This window comes from Choloepus didactylus, chromosome 8, assembly GCF_015220235.1.
Source record: "Choloepus didactylus isolate mChoDid1 chromosome 8, mChoDid1.pri, whole genome shotgun sequence".
In the NCBI taxonomy this organism is placed as follows: Eukaryota; Metazoa; Chordata; class Mammalia; order Pilosa; family Megalonychidae; genus Choloepus; species Choloepus didactylus.
The window spans coordinates 9529238-9548706 of NC_051314.1; the positions used below are offsets into that span (position 1 = coordinate 9529238).

The 19469-nt window shown below is 59.9% G+C and overlaps 1 protein-coding gene across 7 annotated transcripts in view; it reads left to right on the forward strand.

Annotated features, from left to right (window-relative positions):
* The window catches only part of SCUBE1 (signal peptide, CUB domain and EGF like domain containing 1), a 145582-nt gene that overhangs the window by 88436 nt on the left and 37677 nt on the right, over positions 1-19469 (forward strand). For all 7 annotated transcript variants that reach the window (XM_037848437.1, XM_037848438.1, XM_037848440.1 and 4 more), the window contains 4 exons: positions 6107-6223; positions 13282-13404; positions 15893-16009; positions 17554-17676. In XM_037848437.1, the coding sequence (XP_037704365.1) occupies positions 6107-6223; positions 13282-13404; positions 15893-16009; positions 17554-17676 (480 nt within the window). The remainder of the gene's footprint in view (positions 1-6106; positions 6224-13281; positions 13405-15892; positions 16010-17553; positions 17677-19469) is intronic.

Genomic DNA, 19469 nt, shown 5'->3' on the forward strand with positions numbered 1-19469 from the left:
GGGAGAAGAGTCTGGTCTCCAGAGACCCCTGCCCCACCCAGCTAGAGGCTCCTGCCTCGGCTGCTTCGCCCCAGTCCTCTGAACCTTCTGGAGGATGGGCGGCATGAGTGCCCTCCTGGGCACTGACTCAGAGTGGGTGCCATGGGCATGTCTGTCCGTCTGCACACTCATTCAGGCACTGGGGTGGACGCACGAGTTGGAGGGCAGGACGGAAGCTGGCCTTGTGGGGGGCTGCGCCTGCCACCTGCTCGCACATGAAACCTGCTGTTCTCAGTGGGAAGGGGAAAACTCAGGGTCCTTCAGAGCAAATGAGGAACGCACCCACCCCCTGCAGGCCTGCCTGCTGAGCAGCTCCCGCCTGCCTCATTCCTGGGTCAGCCTCTTCTCCACCCGTGGTACCATCAGCCCTCGGGCCTCTCCCACCCCCTGCAGACCCCAGGGCACATCGCTCAAGTCGGGGGGCTCCGCCTGGAAGCACCTGTGTGAAGACCCCCAAACAGGCTCATGATGGGGGGTGTCCACACCCCTCCACAAGTCCCTGACAGAAATTCACCTCACTTCTGTGAGATAGGGCCAGTTCTCAGGCGAGCAGAGGCAGCCCCGATGGTGGGCTCATTTCTGCGGAGCTGTGCCGGAGCAGCATGGGGCCTAAGATGTCACCTGTCCCAGGCAAGGCACCAAGAGGAGACACTGGCTCAGCCTGGGCAGCCCTGCAAGGCGTGACAGGGCAGTGCCGGGGCCAGGTGCAGAGTGGACCTCCTGGGACCCCCTCCCCACTCTCCCAGCCCCAGCTTGGAAGCCCGTGCCTTGTCCGGGCTGTTGTCACAGCCTCCACAGCCCCCCGCCTCCAGCTGCACTGACCCCCTGCCACATGCACAGCAGCCCCCACCGTCCTCTGGAGTCTACCTTGCCCTGAAGCCCGGCACAGAAAGATGCTGCTGGGTCACCCAGCAGCCCTGCCCTCAGAGCACAGGAACAGCCCCCGGGTGCAGCCGCCCTCCCAGACGGCTCTCGGGAGTGGGCGTTTGCCCAGCAGAGAGGAGCAAGCATGCCAGGCAGGGAGGCAGAGGCCGTGTGGGTGACAGTGGTTCTGGCTCACAGGCCAGCGGGGTCAGGGTTAGGCCTCAGCTCCGCACCCCCTGCCGAAGGCCGCTGGGGAGCCCGTCTCCTGTCACCCTCATTTGCCAGTGGGAGTTAAGGAAGAAATCAGGCCTTCATGGGGGTCACGGGGCCTAGAACAGCTCAGGGTGCAGGACCTGCCGCACCCCAGGAAGTGCAGGGTGGCAGCACGTGGGGGTCGGGAGATGGGCAGGCATGGGAGACAGGGCCCCTGTGAGGGCCTTGCCAGGGAGTGTGGCTTTTATCCCAGACTTGATCCTGGTGGCCAGAGGGCAGGGGAACCAGTCACAGTGAGGGCCTCCAGACGGCATGTCAGAGCTGGAAGGGTCTCCGTGGGGGTCCCTGGACCCACACCTGACCCACTAGGTCAGAGCCTTGGGGGTGGGCCAGGGTGCTGGCTGGGTGACAAGCACCGCAGGGAGGCCACGCACACTCCAGGCGGGAGGACAGGGGTTAGCGTGGGCAGAGCCCTTTACCCGTAGCCACGTGGCATCAGCAGCCAGGCTGGCTCTCGGGCCTTGGCCCACATCCGGGGGCCTTGCCAGCTGTGCTGGTCCTCCAGCACTGTGGTGGCCTGTGCCAGGCAGCAGCCACGCTGGTCTTTGCTGCACCTCCACCCTCCCCAGTCCCCTGACCCCACCTATGGCTGGGTAGACAGCAGGTCTCCTGGGTTGTCAGGTCATCTCAGGGCAGGGACTCGATCAGTTGTTTCATTTAACTCCTAATGGGGCCCCTGGAGTGTCTGTGTGTCCATCCAGTCATGCAGCACTGGGCCCAGCCTTGTGCTGGGTGCTGCCCTGGAGGAAGGTGTGCCCTAACGGGGGGGCGGGCTGCATGAAGGGTCGGGGCCACCCGCGTGAGGGCTCCTGGGCCAAGTCCTGAGGAATGTGAGAGGCCAACCCGGGGAGCCCACCCTTGGGCGTGAGGGGTGTGGAGTGGGCCGGGGGAGAGATGGCCCTGACTCCTGCGTGAAAGGCCAGGCCCTGGCCCTGTCTCGAGACTGGAGCCCACGTCACACTCATCTCTGTGGCTCCTCTCCCAGCCACCAGCACCAAGTAGTTCCTAAAGTGGTGGCACAGAGGAATGACGGAACTTACCGTCTCCTTCCATGCTGGTCTGTGGCCTCCGTGGCAGAGGAGGAGTGCGGGAAGTAACTGCTGAGTGAGTCAGCAACCGAGTGGGTGCCAAGACTCCACAGGCAGAGTTCTGTGAAACGGTCGTAGCGCGGGCGAGTGTCGGCAGTGACGGGCGGTTCCTAGAGCCTCCTGTGCATCCCTTATTCCATCTGGGCCTTGCGAGAACTGTGTGGTAATTAATAAAATCATTATTGTTATCTGCACTTTACCGATCAGGAAACGCAGGTTCCAAGGAGCAAGGGGGACTTGGCCGAGCTCCCCCAGTAGCATGTGGGACCCCGGTTTTCTGCTTCCTTAGCTCATATGTTTTCACTGTAACTGAGACTGTCTTTCAAGGACCTCCTGGATTTTGCCCCACACTCGGCGCAGCCACTGCAGAAGAACAGTGCCCCGGCCTGCAGGGCAGGGCTCCAGTTGCGTGTTGTGCCTCCCCTGCTCCCCATCTGCCTGTCTTGTCTTCTCTCGCAGGGCCCGACCCAGAGCAGGAACTCCGCCCCAATTTTGGCCTTTTAACTTGTCTGGGGTTTTCCCACATGATATAAAGGGGTCCCCTCCGGGGCCCCTTTGCTTTTTAGACTCCTGACCCATGCCTGGCTCCCTCCCCTTTGCCATCCCTGCTCTGCAGGGTAGGATAGTTGTCCCTGCTCGCTGGAAGGGGAAGTTGGGGTATCATTAGGTACCCCCGCCCTACAGTGAGCTTGCTTGAGGGGCTCTCGAAACCCCAGGTGTCCTGGCTGGGCCCACTCACCTGCCTGGAGTCTCGTGGCCTGGGTTCCCATGCCCCCAGTAGCTGTGTGACGGGCCCAGGGCCAGCTTCCTGGGCGTGCAACCTGCTGGTGGCACCAGGCCTCGTGATGGGGGCGGTGCTCGGCTGTCGCCATCTTGAAATCCTTAATTGTTGAACAAGGGGCCCCACATTTTAATTTTGCACCAGGCCCTGCAAAGTACATAGCCAGCCCTGCACAGGCAGGTTATTTAACTTCTCTGAGCCTGTTTCTCTGCCTGTGAAGGGGCCAACCTTCTGGGGCAGCTCTGAGGCCCCTGAGGCAGTGGATGGGAAGGAGCCTTATCAAGTGTTACAGGGCTGTGCCTGGGGGACATTTTGTTCCCACTCTTTCTCCAGGTGGAGAGTGGAAGCCTCTAGAAATTGCTTAACAGGCTCTCAGGGTCAGAAGGGAGATGAGTCCCCCTGTCACCCGGTGAGGTCAGTAGTCTGTTGGAGGAGGAACAGTTTGAAGGCTGTGGGGGTCCCAGCAGCAGAGAGGGCAGGAGCAGGCCCGGAAGCAGCAGGTGGTGGGGAAGAAGCCAGGCCCCGGGCACCAGGCATGGGGATGGGAGCTGAGGCCAAGGCTCCAGCGGGCCCTATGTGGTTGTGGGGCCTGGGGCCGGGTCTGGCAGGAGGAGATTTAAGGCTGACGGTGGGTCCCTGGCCCTGAGGGGCCGTGGGCTCAGGGTCAAACTGAGCCGGTTCTGTCCAACTCTGCCACCTGCCAGCTGCATGGCCACAGGAGGCTCCCAGCCCTGCTGCACCTCAATCCTCTTCCAAAACAGTGGTGCCGTCCCCCAGGGCTGCAGTGAGGGCTGGGAGGAGGGAAGGGAGGGGTCGGACTGCTGCGGTTGCCTCCCAAGACCCAGGAGCCCTCATTCAAACCAGAGTGTAGGCCCCACCCCTGGCAGAGTGACACAGGGAGACTGAGGCCGCAGGGGCGGGAGGGCCAGTCTGGCACCAAGGGTTCAGCTGGTGCTCGGGGCTGGGCCAGGAGAGCCCTGCAGCCCCCAGAGCTGGAAGACAGATGTCCGGGTCCGTTGCTCAGGGTCCCCACCCCAGTGGCTCCCCCACACCTCACTCCAGCTCCATGGAGAGATCCCGCAGGTCATCCTGCTGCCGCCCAGGAAACTGTGCCTTCCAGCCTCTCCCAGGCAGGACCCTTAATTACTTGCATCTGGAAAAGAAGCATGTCCTCAGCACCCCCTCTCCAGAGGGGGCCTCTCCCACACTAAAGTCTCACGGGGCGCTTGGGGCAGTGCTGCCTCCAGGAGTGCGGTAACCCCAGGAGAGGAAACGTTTGTTGAGCATTTGCCACGTGCCGGGACCCAGGCCCCGTGTGTGTAAGTGGTGGGTGGATTTGCTGCTCACCCGAGGCCCGGGAGGGGAGGCTGTTGTCCTCATTTCATGCGGGGGCTGAGGCCCAGCGAGGAGGGGCAGCCTCCCTGGGTGACAGAGTGACAGATTTCAGATTCGCACCCAAGCCTGGCCACCCCTCCTGCCTCAGTAGAGGGTCCGGCGGGGAGACGAGAGGGCACGGGCAGGCCGATCAGGCAGGACGTGGCACACCCTGTGACAGGGAGTCTTCTTTCTGCGACAGGGATTCGGGAGGCTCCCATGGAGGTGGCCTCTGAGCTGGGCCTGCAGGACAAGCAGGGGGCAACATTCCTGGCAGCAGGACCAGTGCACCACCGAGGCAGGGTGATGAGAAGGCCCATGAGTGATTCAGAGAAACTGCCTGGGCCTGGCAGGGGGTTTGGACTTGTGGAGACACTGAGAAAGGGCCAGCAGGCAGACTTGCTTTCAGTGGTGGTAGTAGCTCACTCTCTGTCAGTAAAGACACAAGCCGGGAGGAGGGCAGGTGCCCTCTGCAGTAGGAAGCACCTGGGTCCGGGCGATCCCCCCGGCCGCCACTGCAAAGCACGCAGATGCATGTCCACAAACACTCCCCGGAAGGGGCTGTCTGGCTCCCCACCCCCACCCTGCACCACCCCCACCCCAAGGTGGAGAGCAAAGGAGAGACATGGGAGGCTGGTCTGATTAGCAGCAGGGACTTCTGGCGACTGGGGGGTTATTCATCTATTTATTCATTTATTCCCGTACTCACCCCCAGACTCCTCCCAGGGAGACCTGAAGGCAGCTTGCAGAAATACAGATATCTCAAAAGGACAGACGCTCACAGAATAAGCCTATTGGGGGAGCCTCCAGGGAGAAGGGCAGGCAAGGCAGCTGCCCAGCAGGGGCTGTGGTAGAGGCAGGCGGGAGGTCACAGGTGGCAGAGCTGGGCCGCCAGTTGGCCCCTGGCTGCCTGGCCACCAGGAGAAGAGGAAAGCCCACTCAGCCACAGTTTGCACAAGATGAAAGCACGCAGATGCTCGGGAAAAAAGCCAGGTTGAAAGGCTTGGGGTCGGGGACCCCTGGCTCTGCTCCCCTCCTGCAGGCCTGGGGAGGATCACTCGCCATGCACAGGGGCCTGGTGCCCTTGGACACCCTGGCCACTCCCAGTCCCTTTAAACTTACGAAAGAAAAAAGCTGCACTAGATGAGCTTCAAACGGACAAAAACCAGATGCCTTGGGCTTCAAGTTCAGTGAGAACAGATGTTTGGCCAAGAGCCTCATCAAGGTGATGGATGGCCTGTGGGTTCAGAAGCTTGCCTCCGCAGCCAGGGCCACCGGCCTCTCTGAACTGAGACGAGTTTATGAGACCCAGCTGCCTCCCAGTGACCTCCAGTCTGCAGCTGGGGGCTGCGTCCAGGCAGGGCGAGGGTTCAGGAATCTGGCCCCAGGCAGTTAAGTACCGGCCAGGCCAATCTCAGAGCCAGCCCCCAAAGAGCAGCTTGACCCTGTTCGCAGCATGCCCAACCCTTTACAGCTCGCAGTTTTCTTGTGCATTGTGACGTTGGGTACTCACCTGCACCTCCAGGGGAATGGTGTCATTCTCCCTTACTGCAGATGGGGAGCCTGAGACTCAGAGAGGCCGCTCAGCTCCCCTGAGCCCCTGAGACATGAACCCAGGTCTCCTGTCTCGCATGGGGGAGGGCACCTCCCCCCTGAGGATACTGAGTCTCTCTCTCTCCTTCCCCAGAGACATGTGCGGTGAACAACGGCGGCTGCGACCGGACATGCAAGGACACGGCCACTGGTGTGCGGTGCAGTTGCCCAGTTGGATTCACGCTGCAGCCAGACGGGAAGACGTGCAAAGGTCAGCAAAGGGAGCATGTTGTCCCGGGAGGTGTGGGTGCCCCGGTCTACAGGCGCAGTGGCTCTGCGGGCAAAAGCAGGGCCAGGAGGCTGGTGCTGGGCACAGTTGAGTGTGGTGGCCTGGCTGAATGCAGGGCACTAGGGCTGCTGGGACGGAGCGCAACGTGCATCCAGTGCTTCCGTATCTACTGGAGAGGCCAAGGAGAGGGAGGGGCAGCACCAGGTACCCCGCGGGGCTCAAGGGAACACTGGGTCTTAGGCCAAAAACAAGGGTTCTGATGTCAGATAACGGCTATGCAGTGGGTTCACAGTGGGTTAAACGATTAAGCATTAAGCGCTGTCTCTCCTGCAGGGTCATTGTCTTTCTGGGGCAGGGAGGAGGGGGAGTAGACAGGGAGTGCGGCACAGCCCTCACCAGAACCCTGGGTTTTGTAGTGCATCAGGATGGGTACGGGAGGCGGGGGTGGGGAGGATGCCCCAGAGCACGGTCTGGAGAAATAAGGGTGCTGTGTGTCAGCATCACGGGAGAAATGAAGCCGTGGGGATCGCAACTGAAGGAATGAGGATGCTTTGCCTTTGCAATTAGAAAAACAAGGAATCGAAGCCATCTGAGAATTAATGCAATTGAAGAAATAAAGGAATGAGCCAGTGCGCCGATTGCTGGAAGCATGAGAATGAAGAGGTTTCTTTCCACTCATTTCCCAAGCCATCCCGGAACTGCTGAGTGCTCCCCATGGGAGCTGGGCACCAGGGAGACCTCAGGAGATGAGAAACAAGGGGGCTCAGGAAGGCTCTGGAAACAGCTGCTGGTGCTCTAGAGACAGGGATCAGGGAGAGGGGCCCGCCTTGCCATGGGGGGACAGCCAGCCACCCACAGTAGGACCAGCCTAGGCAGAGGCCTTGGGGTGTTCACAGAACCCTTGGGGAATGGAGTTGGGCCTAATTCCAAAGCTCCCTGTGAAGAAGGGCTGAAGTGTAGCCGCTTGGCACTCCCCTCCTCCAGCTCAAGACCGTGTCCCTTCCAACCCCTGTTGAGCCAGGGGTCTCCTCCCTACCACCTTGCCAGAAACTGAGGCAGAGCTGGAGAATAGGGCAAGAACAGAAGAGGAACTTGAACTTCCAAAGTCCACTGAGTGGGAACTTGGACATCAGAGGCATAGGGTGATTTTAAATGGTTTGAGGTGGCCTCTTTTAAGCCTGTGCAAATAAGCAGGCAGCATGTGGCTTCTCTTTTCTGGCCAATCATAGGCCTCCGAGCTGGGAGGCACCCAGTGACTACTGACCGAAACAACAGTTCTTCTACCTGTTTATTGGAAAAGAAAACCCTTCTGCAGCCGCTGCTCAGCCTGTTAATAGCTGGGGGGCATTCCTGGCAGCCGTCAGGTGGCTTTCAGCTGAGCCCTTGTCCACAGACTCGGTGCCATGGCTGGCCGAGGAGGAAAGTGTAGCCACAGGCTGCGTCTTCATGGCCCAGGGATGGCCATGGCAGGCCCAGCTGACTGTGGCAGGGGGCCCGGGCCACGAGGGTGGGAAATCAGGCCCACTAAGGGGCATTCGGACCCAGAAGCGCAGCTCCAACCCAGGACCAGGGGTAAGTGGGCCTGCGCTCCCGGGAAAGGCTGGGCCAGCAGGCATGGGGCGTGTGAGGCCAGGAGCCTGCCACGGGAGCTGGCTGTTCCGGCTGGAAGTGGCCTCAGGAGTCACAGGGCCCAAGCCCCAAATTATCTGGAGGGGACAACTGAGAGAGGCGTCTGCTGCCCCCTGCCCCAGCCCTTGGCAGCTCAAAGCATCCCTACTCCACCCCCCATACCCACTCCAAGTCTCAGGAGCAGCACGCTGAGGAGAGCTGTCCACACAGCCCCAGGCCCACCTTAAGCTCAGCCCTTTGGCCTCCCCTAGCCAGGTCCTCCTCTTGAACAGGGTCAGAGTCCTGGGAGAGCATTCCGTTCATTTGTTTAGCAGATGTGTTTTCTGGGTCTGACTGTGAAGGTGCTGGGGAAACCTGGGTGAATAAAGCTGACTCCCTGCCCCAGGCATCTTCTGTCCAGCACAGAGGACAGATTTGATTTTAAAACACTGAGATAAATGTGTAATTACAGACTGCTCAGCACTGGCTGAAAGGGGACAGCGTGCTAGGAGAGGTGGTAGCAGGGGAACCTGACCTGGGGGGCATGAGGTGAGGCCCGGGAGGCTTCCCAGGGTGACTAGGCATCAAAGAGGCAAGGCGAGGAGGCAGAGGTCGGATGGATGGCATTTCCAGCCGCAGTGACTGCTGTGCAAAGGCCTGGGTGAGTTCCAGGACCAAGGGGGGCCAATGAGCCCAGATGTCAGACAGATGCCCGGGAAGCGGGCAGGAGGGGCAGGGCCTGTGCGTGTGGCGAGGGGCTTGCCCCGAGAGCCTTGCTGAGGCCCCGGATGGTATTGGGCAGGGCAGGGGCAGGCTCAGGTTCTCATTCAGCCACTGCTTGGGCAGCAGCCTCCAGGTGGGGCTGGCTGGGACCTGGAAGACCAGCGAGGAGGCTGTGCCTCCCCCCGGGCTCCCGGTGACATCGGCTTGGACCAGGTAGTGCAGTGGAGATGGAGAAAAGTAGGGCCTGGGTATTGCCATAGATTTTAGAATTGAAAGACCGTAGAACCTCAGAATCATCAAAGTCTGGAACCACATTCTGTGAACATCATAACACCTTCAAGTCTTGACCCCCAGACTCAAGGGTTTGGTGTCTTAGAGCCTTGGGCTCACAGCAGAGATCTCTGGGGTCTGGTTGGAGAGGTGCAGGTCAGGCACAAGGGCTTGACAGAGACAAGTCCGGCTAGGGCTCCCTGGTGAGCCAGACGCCCTGGCTTAGGGGTTCACTCCTCAGTCCCCTGTAAGCCCTGATCTTGGCCAGGGCCCAGAAGGAAGATATCACGGAAGTGATTTCAAAGATTCAGTGTTTTTTGAAGCCAAAACGTCCTTGTCAAGCAGGGTAAATGGCTGGAGGAAGGAGATAATGGAAGGCTTGGGAAATCCAGAGCTGAAAACCCTGGGCAGGCAGAAATTGCGTGGGCAGGTTGAGGCAGGGGGTGGGGAGGTATGGGTGTTTTGCCTAAAATCTTGGGGTGCTGGGGGGCATGCAGGCATCTTCAGCTAATCCTTCAAATGGAATTTGCCCCGAGTTCTCACCTTGGTATTTCAAGCATTCGGACAAGGCTGGGTCCAGTCCTGAAATCTCTCCTTTGGGTGCAGCTCCTGTTTGATACTGGGAGGCGGCACCTTGCTAACTGGCCCTTCCGAGAGGAGGGAAGTCCAGGGCCTCAACCCCTGAGGGCCCCGGGCACCTGTCACTCCCCTCTCTCAGGCTGGAGCCTGGATTGCCCTTGGGGACACCAGCCTCCCCTCACCACACCTTCTGGAACAGTCTGGGAGAACCCCCACCCAGTGCCCGCCTCCTTTCCCTGCCTCTCCAGCGCCCACTACTCCTGTCTGAGTGGGTGCGAGTATGCCCTTGCCTGCCCTCCACTGGCCAGCCCAGCCCAGATTGCCCTCCCTGCTAGCTGCCCCAGGGCAATGCTGGCCACACGGAGCCAGCCCACTCCCCCATGCCCCCTCTGCTCCCATCCCAAAGCCCTCACGCACATGGCTCCTGGGCTGCCAAGTTGTGTCCCCTCGGCAGGCTGGGCAGGGGGAACAGGAGCAGTTGACACCCCATCACCCTTCATTCCTCTCCCCCCGCCCCCCCACATGCACACACCGTGAATACTGGCTGGTGCATGGAATGTTCCACTCCATGGCCAGAAACGCCCCCTTCTCTCGCCCCACGCCTCCCCTTTGTCTCGGGTCACCCTGGACTGACTCAATCCACACTCTGAGGCAGCTCCTCTGCGCAGGCCACATGTTAGGCGCTGGGTGCCAGGCAGGAGCCAGAAGCCCCCATCTCTGCACTCAAGGCCCCCTAATCCCCTCGAGGGCGGTCCATGACAAGGGGACAGTTAACCCTGGAGAAACATCAGGGAAGTCTTCCGGGGAATAGTTTTTCCCATGGGAATGGTGGGGTGGAGCCCTCCCTATGGAAGGTCAGCAGGTGCAAGGTGGCTGTGGCCAGAGTTGGGGGCCCAAGGGTGCAGGCAGGAGCCAAGGATGCAGAGAAGGGGTGGGCCAGGGCAGCCAGGCCCTGCCCACAGAGCTCCTCAGCCCTCATCTGTGTCTCATGGGGAGGCCTCTGAAGGCTCCTAAACAGGTAAGGGGACACTTCTCAGATCTCTGCGGTTGGTCACCTGCCCTGTGCCCACCCTTGGCTGGACTGGCTCCCTGTCTCCATCCCCCATCCATTTTTGTTCAGCCTCCGAGAGATGTTTGGCCCCAGAGCAGAAGGGCCTAGGCAAGGCTGGGTGGGAGCTCCAGCTGGGGCCCCCAGCACCCATCACTGTGTCCTGGGCTGGCCAGGCAGGGCTTCCTCCCTACCCTGACCCCAGCGGCAGCCACCCCTGCCTGGGCCTCAAGCAGATGTGCCTCCCTCAGCCTGTCTGGTTGCCATGACAGCCCCTTAGCTGAGGGTCCCAGTGGGGAAGGGGCTGAGGTTGGGGTTCCAGAAGGCCGGAGGCAGTCCAGAAGAGGGCTGGGAGGCCTGCTAATGATCACCTGCTGGCATTACTTCCTTGCTCTTATTAATGAGACTATGAGAGACAGCCATCAGCAGCCCCACTTCCCAGATGGAGAAGCTGACGCTCAGAGAGTTGCCTTACCCCACCCAAGATCACACAGCAGGTGGGGGCAAGGCTGACATGAGCCTCTGTTCTCCAGCCCAAGGCTTCTAGCTAGAAATTCCTCATCTCCCTGTAATCCCAGAGGTTGGAACTGATGGGGTGTAGGGAGGGAGATGACTGAGCCTGGGCTCTGGACCAGGCCCGGCCGCGCCTTCTGCCTGCCTCCACTGGCCGCTAAGGGGCCAGGGGTGTGCACTGGAGAAGTCCATGTCCTTGGACTCAAATGGTCCTGGATTCAGATCTGCCTCCCTGGGTGTGGTTCCGTGACCCCATCTCTGGCATTGTGGGTCCACGGCCTCATCTGTAGAATGGATATCTGGCCTCCCAGTCACTTTGGAGGTCACATGAGCCATGGCACAGAAAGCCCTGGACCTGGTCAGCACGAGGCAGGGCCCAGCAGTGCTGGAACCCTCACCATCTGCCAACATTGCACACCCCCGAAGGCCCAGGGGTCCTGTTATTCTGGAAAATGGGCTTCACCCTTTAGGCAGCTTCGTTCCTAACGTGGGGCAGAGTTCCTGGTGCTGAGAAACCATTTCTCGTAGTCATCATTCCAGTGAACACATAGAGCACCTGCTGTGCTCAGAGGTGAGGTGACCGCGCCAAGTCCCAGGGCCTTGCGGGGTGGAGCCAGGGTGGAAGCCGGGTCTGGTGAAGCACCCCGGGCTGCCTCCCTCCAGGGGGGCCACCTCAGTGCCCCTCCCTGCCCGCTGTCCCGGGGCCAGAATGTGTAAACAGAAGGAGTCTTTGGGCTGGGCGTGCCTTGGCACATCCGTCTAGGGCACGGGGTGCACTGAGCACCCAGTGTTCCCCAGAGGCTCCTGTGCACCAGTCCCACCAGGGGCCCCACAGAAAAGAGGCTCCACGTGGCTGCCTCCCAGGAGGAGTGCTGGGCACATGGCCCCCCAAAGGCTCCAGATGCCCACGTCAGGGGTCCAGCCTGGCCCCCTCTCACCCCACTACCCTCATTTACTTGACCACAGGTTTGCTCTTTGTTTTGTGGTGGCAGAACATTCTGTGGGAAACACTGCTTTAGGACTTTTCCACCGTATCAAGTCTAGCCAACGTGGCTTGAGTTAAAGGAAATGAGAACAGTGACGGCCACACAAAGGGGGGTCAAGCCAAGATTGGAGTCCGTGTGGTCAGCACCACATCCCTCCGCCTCCATGGGGCTCAGCTCCCCATCTGTAAAATGGGGGCAGGTTTACCCCCCTCTAAATCAGGAAAGTCATCTCTATTTTTGTTACTAATTGCTGAGTCATGTCTACAGTGGGGTGACCAGGATGGGGGTCCTGAAGGCTGGCACCCAGGAGGAACTTTGGAGTAACTGGGACTGCATCTCCTGGGGAAGAGGCGCCTTGGGGACAGGGCCTCTGTAGGCAGGTCTCTGCCAGGCTGGCCTGGGGCCCAAAGAGTGGTCAGGGCCTTTGCAGCCAGCACGCACAGCCCAGGAGAGCAGGGGGCTCTCGCAGTCAGCACTCCAGGCATCTTCATGCTGCCACAGCCAAGGCTCGGCTGTGAGGGAGAGAGCTCCCTGTTACCAGAGGTGTGCAAGCAGAAGCTGACTGGCAGAGAGGGATGTCTGTGGAGGGTGGTGGGGGGTGCATTTATTGCATAAGGTTGGACCAGGAACCCTTCAAAGTGCTCATTAAATGCCAAGCAAACAGCTTAAACAAAGAGGTGAGGAATGGGGTGGGGTAGCCGGGAGAACCCAGGCAGTGAAGTCAGGCCCAGGTGAAATTCCCAGCTCCAGCCTTCACCAGCTGTAGCCCGCTGAGCAAGTTACTTAGCAAAACAGGGACATCAACACCTACTTTTTAAAAAAGTTTATTGAGCTCAGACAAAGTACCAGCACTCTGAAGGTTATTTCACATCATCCTCCTGGTGTCTTTCAAAGGAAGTGCGGCAATTGTCCTGGTTTTTACAGACAAGGAGGTCGAGGCTTGGGAGGGAAGGAGCTTGCCCAGGCCCCTCGCTAGCAGTGGTGGAGCTGGACGGCCACCTCCCTGAGTGTGCATAGAAGGGGACACAGTGGGTGGCCTCGTCCCCGCTGTTCTGCCTGGTGCTGCAGGTGCTGGTTCCTTCCGGTTACATGATTCCCTGAACGCCAGGCTCACCGAATCTCGGGGCCGCAGCAGGCTAGCCCACCTCCCCGCAGGCCCCCCGTCCCCGCTGTTCAGCCGGGGGCCCCAGCAGGCAGCCCTGGGCAGCGGGCAGCCGGTGAGCCAGGGCAGGATGGGGGTGGGTGCCGCTGTCACACCCTGAGCGGACAGACGGCGCAAGCTCCTTCTCCCACCCCTCCCGCTGGCCCTGCAGACATCAACGAGTGCCTGGCCAACAACGGGGGCTGCGACCACTTCTGCCGGAACACTGTGGGCAGCTTCGAGTGCGGCTGCAGGAAGGGATACAAGCTGCTGACGGACGAGCGGACCTGCCAAGGTGAGCCGCCTGCCATGCCCTGGCAGCCCTCGGGCCTGTGGCCCTCCCTCTCCTCCTCAGGGCTCCTCCCGGCTCAGGCAGCTTCCTAGGACAGAAGGTGACGTGGGGGTGCCGGGGCCTGCGGGCGTGGCTCCTCATTCCTCGGAGTGGGCTCCTGTCCCCAGGCTGGCGCATCCATCCTAGAAGGTCTGGGGTCCTGAGAGCTTCAGGAATCTACTGGGGACTCTCGGGCACCAGCCAGCCTCTCTCTTTTGTAGATGGGAACCCGAGGCCCAGAGGGCGACCGGCGCGTGTCCCGGGGCCCCGCAGCCCTGGCCGAGGCAGCAGCCCCGGCCTCCTCCAGGGCCCGACCCCCTGGCTTCGCGGGGGTGCTGCCCCCTGGCGGCACACGCTGCACATTGCCGCTCCCTTCAGCAGGGCCTTCCTTTGGGGCCCTGGGGCCTGAGATGAGTCAGGCTAACAGATCAAACACATCCAATCTGGGAGAAGTCTGGGCAAAAGCCAAGAATCTCAGCCCAGGACAAGTCCAGCAGGGTGTCCAGGATGCAGAGAGAGCCCAGAAGGTGGACAGTGGAGACGAGCAGTCAAGAAAGGCTTACCGTGGGGAGGGGAAATCGTTGAAAGGCTTCAAGGATAAGTCGTCATTTTCCAGGAGTCAGGCATGTAAACCACCCCAGAGGTGGCACTCTGGGACCAGGGAGTTTGAGGGACCCCAAGGAGTCCTGTGGGGCTGGATAAGGCTCCTGGAAAGGAGATGGGTGCCCTGGGGGCCAGGGGTGGGGGGTCTTAGTTTCATTGTGGACTATCCAGAGGTGTTCTAGTTGGTTTTGCTCCTCTGGGCACCTACAGTTGCAGACTCCATGTGGCCGAGCCTGCATCAGGGGCTCACAGCTTTGGCCGATAGTGCAGCTCAGATACTGACACCCAAGGGTGTGAGGCCCCAAGGTATCAGATGATGTGCTTAGGGGATGTGGTCCCCCAAGGCCCTGAAGGTCCAGGGCCAGCCCACCCCTGAGCTCACTGTGTGACCTGGGGCCATCACTTGCCCTCCTTGGCCTCCGAGGTCAAGGCCTGTCTCCCTCTCAGAGCTGCCAGGGCCGGGTGGGAGCATGGCATCTGCCAAGGGGCCCGTCCTCAGGGCCCCTCCACACTTGGACTTGGTTTCCGGGTCTGCCTTCCCTGGTCTGTGGAGGGCGGAGGGAGGGTCCTTGGCTTGGCATGCGCAGCTGCCCTCTGAGAGAGACGGGCAGCTGCCTGAGGAGGATGCGAGGCACTGTGGCCGCTTTGGGGCTCTGGGGCAAGCCTCTGCCCCCACCCATGTCTTCTCCCCCAGCTCATCGTTCTGAGCGTCCAGCAGGGAGGGCCCATGCTCCTGGACCCCCTGCTGGACTTGTCCTGGGCTCTCAGGGCACTCATGATGGGGGACCCTGGACCTTTGCCTGTCCTGTTCTCTTAGCCTGTGAGCCCTTCCCCACACCTATTTCTTCATTCCATCGTTCAAGGTCCCCATCATTCAAGGTCTGCCCAGGCAGTGCTGGCATCAGGAAGTCTTCCCAGACCCCACTGCTGGAAGGGATCGCAGCCTCCTCTAAGCCCCTACAGTGCAATTCCTTCCTTGGGTGTTGTTATAAACACATACATATTGTGAATATTGCATGAAGTCGCATAAGCTGGTGTTTGTGAAGAATGAACTCTAACTGCTGTACCCGTGGAGGGCCGGGTAACTGTCTGCTTTGCCCTCAAGAGCCCCCATCAACTGTGCCATGGGAGGTGTTTTCCTCAGAATTTATGGCCAGCATGGATTTGTCTCCTGTGAGCATGTGGTTCATTTCTTCCTTTTCAGTCATGAAGAACACTATTCCTCTTTCCCTTTTCACCTTGGCTGCCAGCAAGCTCAAAACCAAATTTCACATACTGGTAGGGCTAGCTTGTTAACCCTTAAGAATGGCATGTTTCCCCCCTTCTACTTGGGTATTTTCCTTATCTCTTCAAGAGAACTCCAGGAATAATGGGAAAACACACTGGTCAGCATCCAAGAGGACTAAGTTCATGGACCAGTTCAGTTGCTTTCTCAGGGCCCTTGGGTGAGCCCCAGTCAATTTTCTCATTTCAAAAGTGGGATGAAGTTCCTGCAGGAGTGGATGAAACATTTAACTTAATCATGGTTTAATGTGAGATATTAAACTGACAGAGATTCATAATGATCACAGTAAACCCTTGAGTCAAAATCCTTCTCCTTGCTCACCTCCAGAAAAGGTGTGAGGTGGCTTCTAACCCAGGGTCAGTGGCGGTGAAATGGAAAATGGGGCCACAGCAAGAAGCTGAACATCCGTGGTGGGTCAGCTGTTGCTGGACCCCAAGAGTTGGCCAGTGACTCCACTCAGGGCCTGGGAACTGTCAGTTGAGTGACTGAGTGCGTGACAGGCTGAGCCCCCCTGCCATGCCCTCAAACACCTCCCCCAACTTTTGTCTCCCTGCGGCCACACAGACATCGACGAGTGCTCCTTCGAGCGGACCTGTGACCACGTCTGCATCAACTCTCCGGGCAGCTTCCAGTGCCTGTGTCACCGCGGCTACACGCTCTACGGGACCACCCACTGCGGAGGTCTGCAGCCTGCCCACCAGGGCCACCTTCCCCCCAGGCACGCGCCTGGCCACACGGCCACCCACACTGCACCCCACGTCCCCCCCGATCTTGAGCTGCTGGGCCTGGGAGGGAGGGAGCAAGGCTGGGGGCAGCTGGGCAGAGGAGGTCGGCCAAGAGCGGGGCCAAGGAGTGGGGCAGCAAGTATCTGCTGGGTACCAGGCCTCAGCCAAGTTGTGGGCACGAGCCTGGTGACAGCGGGCATGGGGAGGCCCTGTCTGGAAGGGGTACACCACTACGGAGAGAACCCCATGGGCAATTCACTCCAGTGGGGGCAGTCACAACAGGAGTCTTGAGACACCCTTGGGGACTTTTTGGGGAGAACCTGAAGGTGGGGGAGCATTCCAGAGGGCACCGCATGTGCAAAGGCACTGAGGCAGAGAGAGCAGAGGGACTGAGAGGCAGTGGGAGTGGCTGGAGCCCCAAGAGGGAAGTGGGGGTGGCGTGGTTGGAGATACAGACCAGGAGGCAGCAGGGACAGGCCGTGGGGCTTTGTGAGTCTGGGAGGGGACTTGAGGTTTTATTCCCCATTCAAGCAGGGGGTGGCATAGTCGCACGTAGCAGGAGCCTCTGGCTGCCAGAGTGCAGGTGGCAAGCCTGGACCCCAGGGCCCCAGTGGGCAGGTGGCTCCAGGCATGGAGTAAGAGCTGCCAGGTGGGGCCAGGACATGGTGGGGAGGGTGGGAGGAAGGTCAGGTTCAAGGTGTACTGAGGGGCTGGGGCTGAGGGAAGTGGTGATGGGCGGAGCGGAACGGGTGAAGGAGGAGTCAAGGGTGGCCCTGTGGTCTCTGGGTGTCGCTCCCATTTCCACGACATGGGAGTGGCATGCTCACTCAGCAGGGGTCAGGCAGTAGAGCGGTCAGGGCACAGCAGGTGCTGGGGGTGGCCTCTGCAGTGGCCTCTCAAGGTCTGGGCACTGGCCCCTGAGCTGGTCGCTCCTTGGCCTGTGGGCAGCCCAGGCTCTGAGTCCTTCCACTGCAGCTGGAGTGAGGTGCCAGCCCAGGCCCCCCATCTCCCATGGGTGCTTTGGACTTTGGTGATCAGAGGAGGAAGGGCCCTTAGAGGTGACTCGGTACAGGAGGGGAAACTGAGGCTTGGAGGGGGCTTGGCCCATAGTGCCCATTCCCTGCTCTGGGAGACCTGGTTGGATTGGAATTTAATTTTCTGTGCCCTTTTCTGCTCTACCTCTGCATGCGGCTGCTTGAGTTCAGAAATCCTCCAAGGTCCACTAGGGGAGGGTGTTGCTTCCTGGCAGGAAAGTGCATGTAGCTGCATACCTACGTACCTGTATACCTGTGTAGCTGTGTACCTGCACAGCAGTTTACCTGTGCATCTCTGTATGTGACAGTGGGCGGCAACCGTCTGCATCATTGACTGTGTCAGGCAGGGGGCATGGGCCGGGTGGTCCTCAGCCCTCTGTTCCTGGGTGGTCCCTTGCCCTGACAGCCCACTGGGGCTGGCCAGTCCTGCCATCCCTCCTGCCCTCACTCCCACCTGCGCTTCCAGATGTGGACGAGTGCAGCATGAACGACGGGAGCTGCAGCCAGGGCTGCGTCAACACCAAGGGCAGCTATGAGTGCACCTGCCCACCAGGGAGGCGGCTGCACTGGAACCGGAAGGACTGCGTGGGTGAGTGCCCAGGGAGCGGGGGGGGGGGCACCCAGGGCAGAGGCCGAGTGGGCCTCCTCTGTCCCCTCCATCTCGTGCTCGGAGGACTGGGCTCCGGAGGGGCGGCAACTCTTCCAAGGTGAGCCAGGCAGGTTCGCCACTTTCTTTGGGCCTTGTGTTGCTAGGGAGGGGGTTGGTTTATGAGATTGAGGGCTAGCACAAGAAGAGTGGCCTAGCGGGGAGAACGGGGACCTGCAGGGGCTGGGAGCTGAGTCACATGGTTGTAGGGTGTGCAGTGTGCAGCAGCTTCGGGGCCTGGGCTGTGGGGGCACCTGGGCAGAGAGCACTGCATCCATCTTCTTTGCAGACCCTCAACGTGCCCAGGGGCCCAGCCCCACCCACGGTGGGCAGAGGGGCAGGGTGCTCGTGTACCCTCTGCCAGCAGCACTGGGGGCTGAGTTCTCCATTGTGCCACCACACTGGTGCCACCGACTCGCGCTGACTGCCTCCTGTGGGCTGCACTACTGTGGCCCTGTCCCAGGTTCCGGGGTTCATTCCACATCGTTGGTGGGGACAGAGAAGAAGTAGCTCCCTGGTCCCTACCCCACAGGGCGATCCTTCTAGAAACCTGAGTTGCAACATGCCCCCTGCCCAGAGCCCTCCAGTGACTCCTCACCTTACTCTCAGAGGATAAATAAAATAAAAACCAGAGTGAAGAAAACCAGAATGAAAACCAGAATGTTTAGAATGGCAGAGGCTGCTCCAGGCCAGCCAGCGCCTTCCACCCTCACTTGCCTTGGCACCCAACAGAGCCCACACATGCTCTTCACCTGGCCTCCAGGTGCACCCCCAGATTCTATGGAGCCCTGACCACCCCACACAGACCCCTCACTGCCTCCTCTGCTTTCCTGCTGGATTTTCTGCAGTTGCGCTTCTCACCACCTGACACAACATACACTGTATTTACTCGTGTTGGCTGTGTCTGTCTGTCCTCACTAGAACATAAGCCCTACACGGTTGAGCAGGTCTTTCTCGCCTGTTCTGTTCACCGCTGTTTCCTAGCACCTAGAATAGTGCCCAGCAGTTGCGTCGCTCCTTAAATACTTGTTGAATGAATGAATAAAGGCATCAAAGAATGGAAACCATCACTTAATCTCTGAAAGCAAGAAGCTGAACCCGTTGCTTGCTTAACTAAGGAATGGCTGTGCTGCTCAGGCAAAGTCGTGCTGAGTGAAGCTGCTCATAGTGTATGGGGCTCAGGGGAAGAGTTGGTTTGGGGTCGTGTCAGTTGGAGGCGGGAGGAGTCAGTGTCCTAGAAGCGGGTTTGTGCTGGTTGTGTGTGGCTCACCAAGGCGGGTGTCGGCGGCACCAGCTGGCTGATGTCCGAAGCCTGAGGCTGCCCTTGGTTGGTTGCCTTTTAGAGGAGCATTCTCTGGAGCACGTGTCATTAATCCGCTGGGTAGAGTCATGCTAGTTCTGGAGAACTGACCGTCTTTCCTAGGAATATGGGGAGGGGACTTTGTCTTTTTTAATTACCGTTCTCACTCCAGGCCTCGGGAGAGACCATGAGGGTTTGTCGGGTCCTCCCGCTGTCCTGGCCTCTCCTTGGAGGTCTGGTTCTCAGGTCAAGTGTCAGTTGGCATGATTTCACCCTGTTTTTGTTTCTAAGTCATCTACTGGGGTAGTAGCTACAGAAAAGCACTTAATGTTCTGGACAATAGACGTTGAGTGACTGAGACAAACAAGTGTAACCAAAGGTGTGACCAGAAGGTGCTGGAGGGCTCTGGAACGATGACCTAAGATCTCCCACGCCT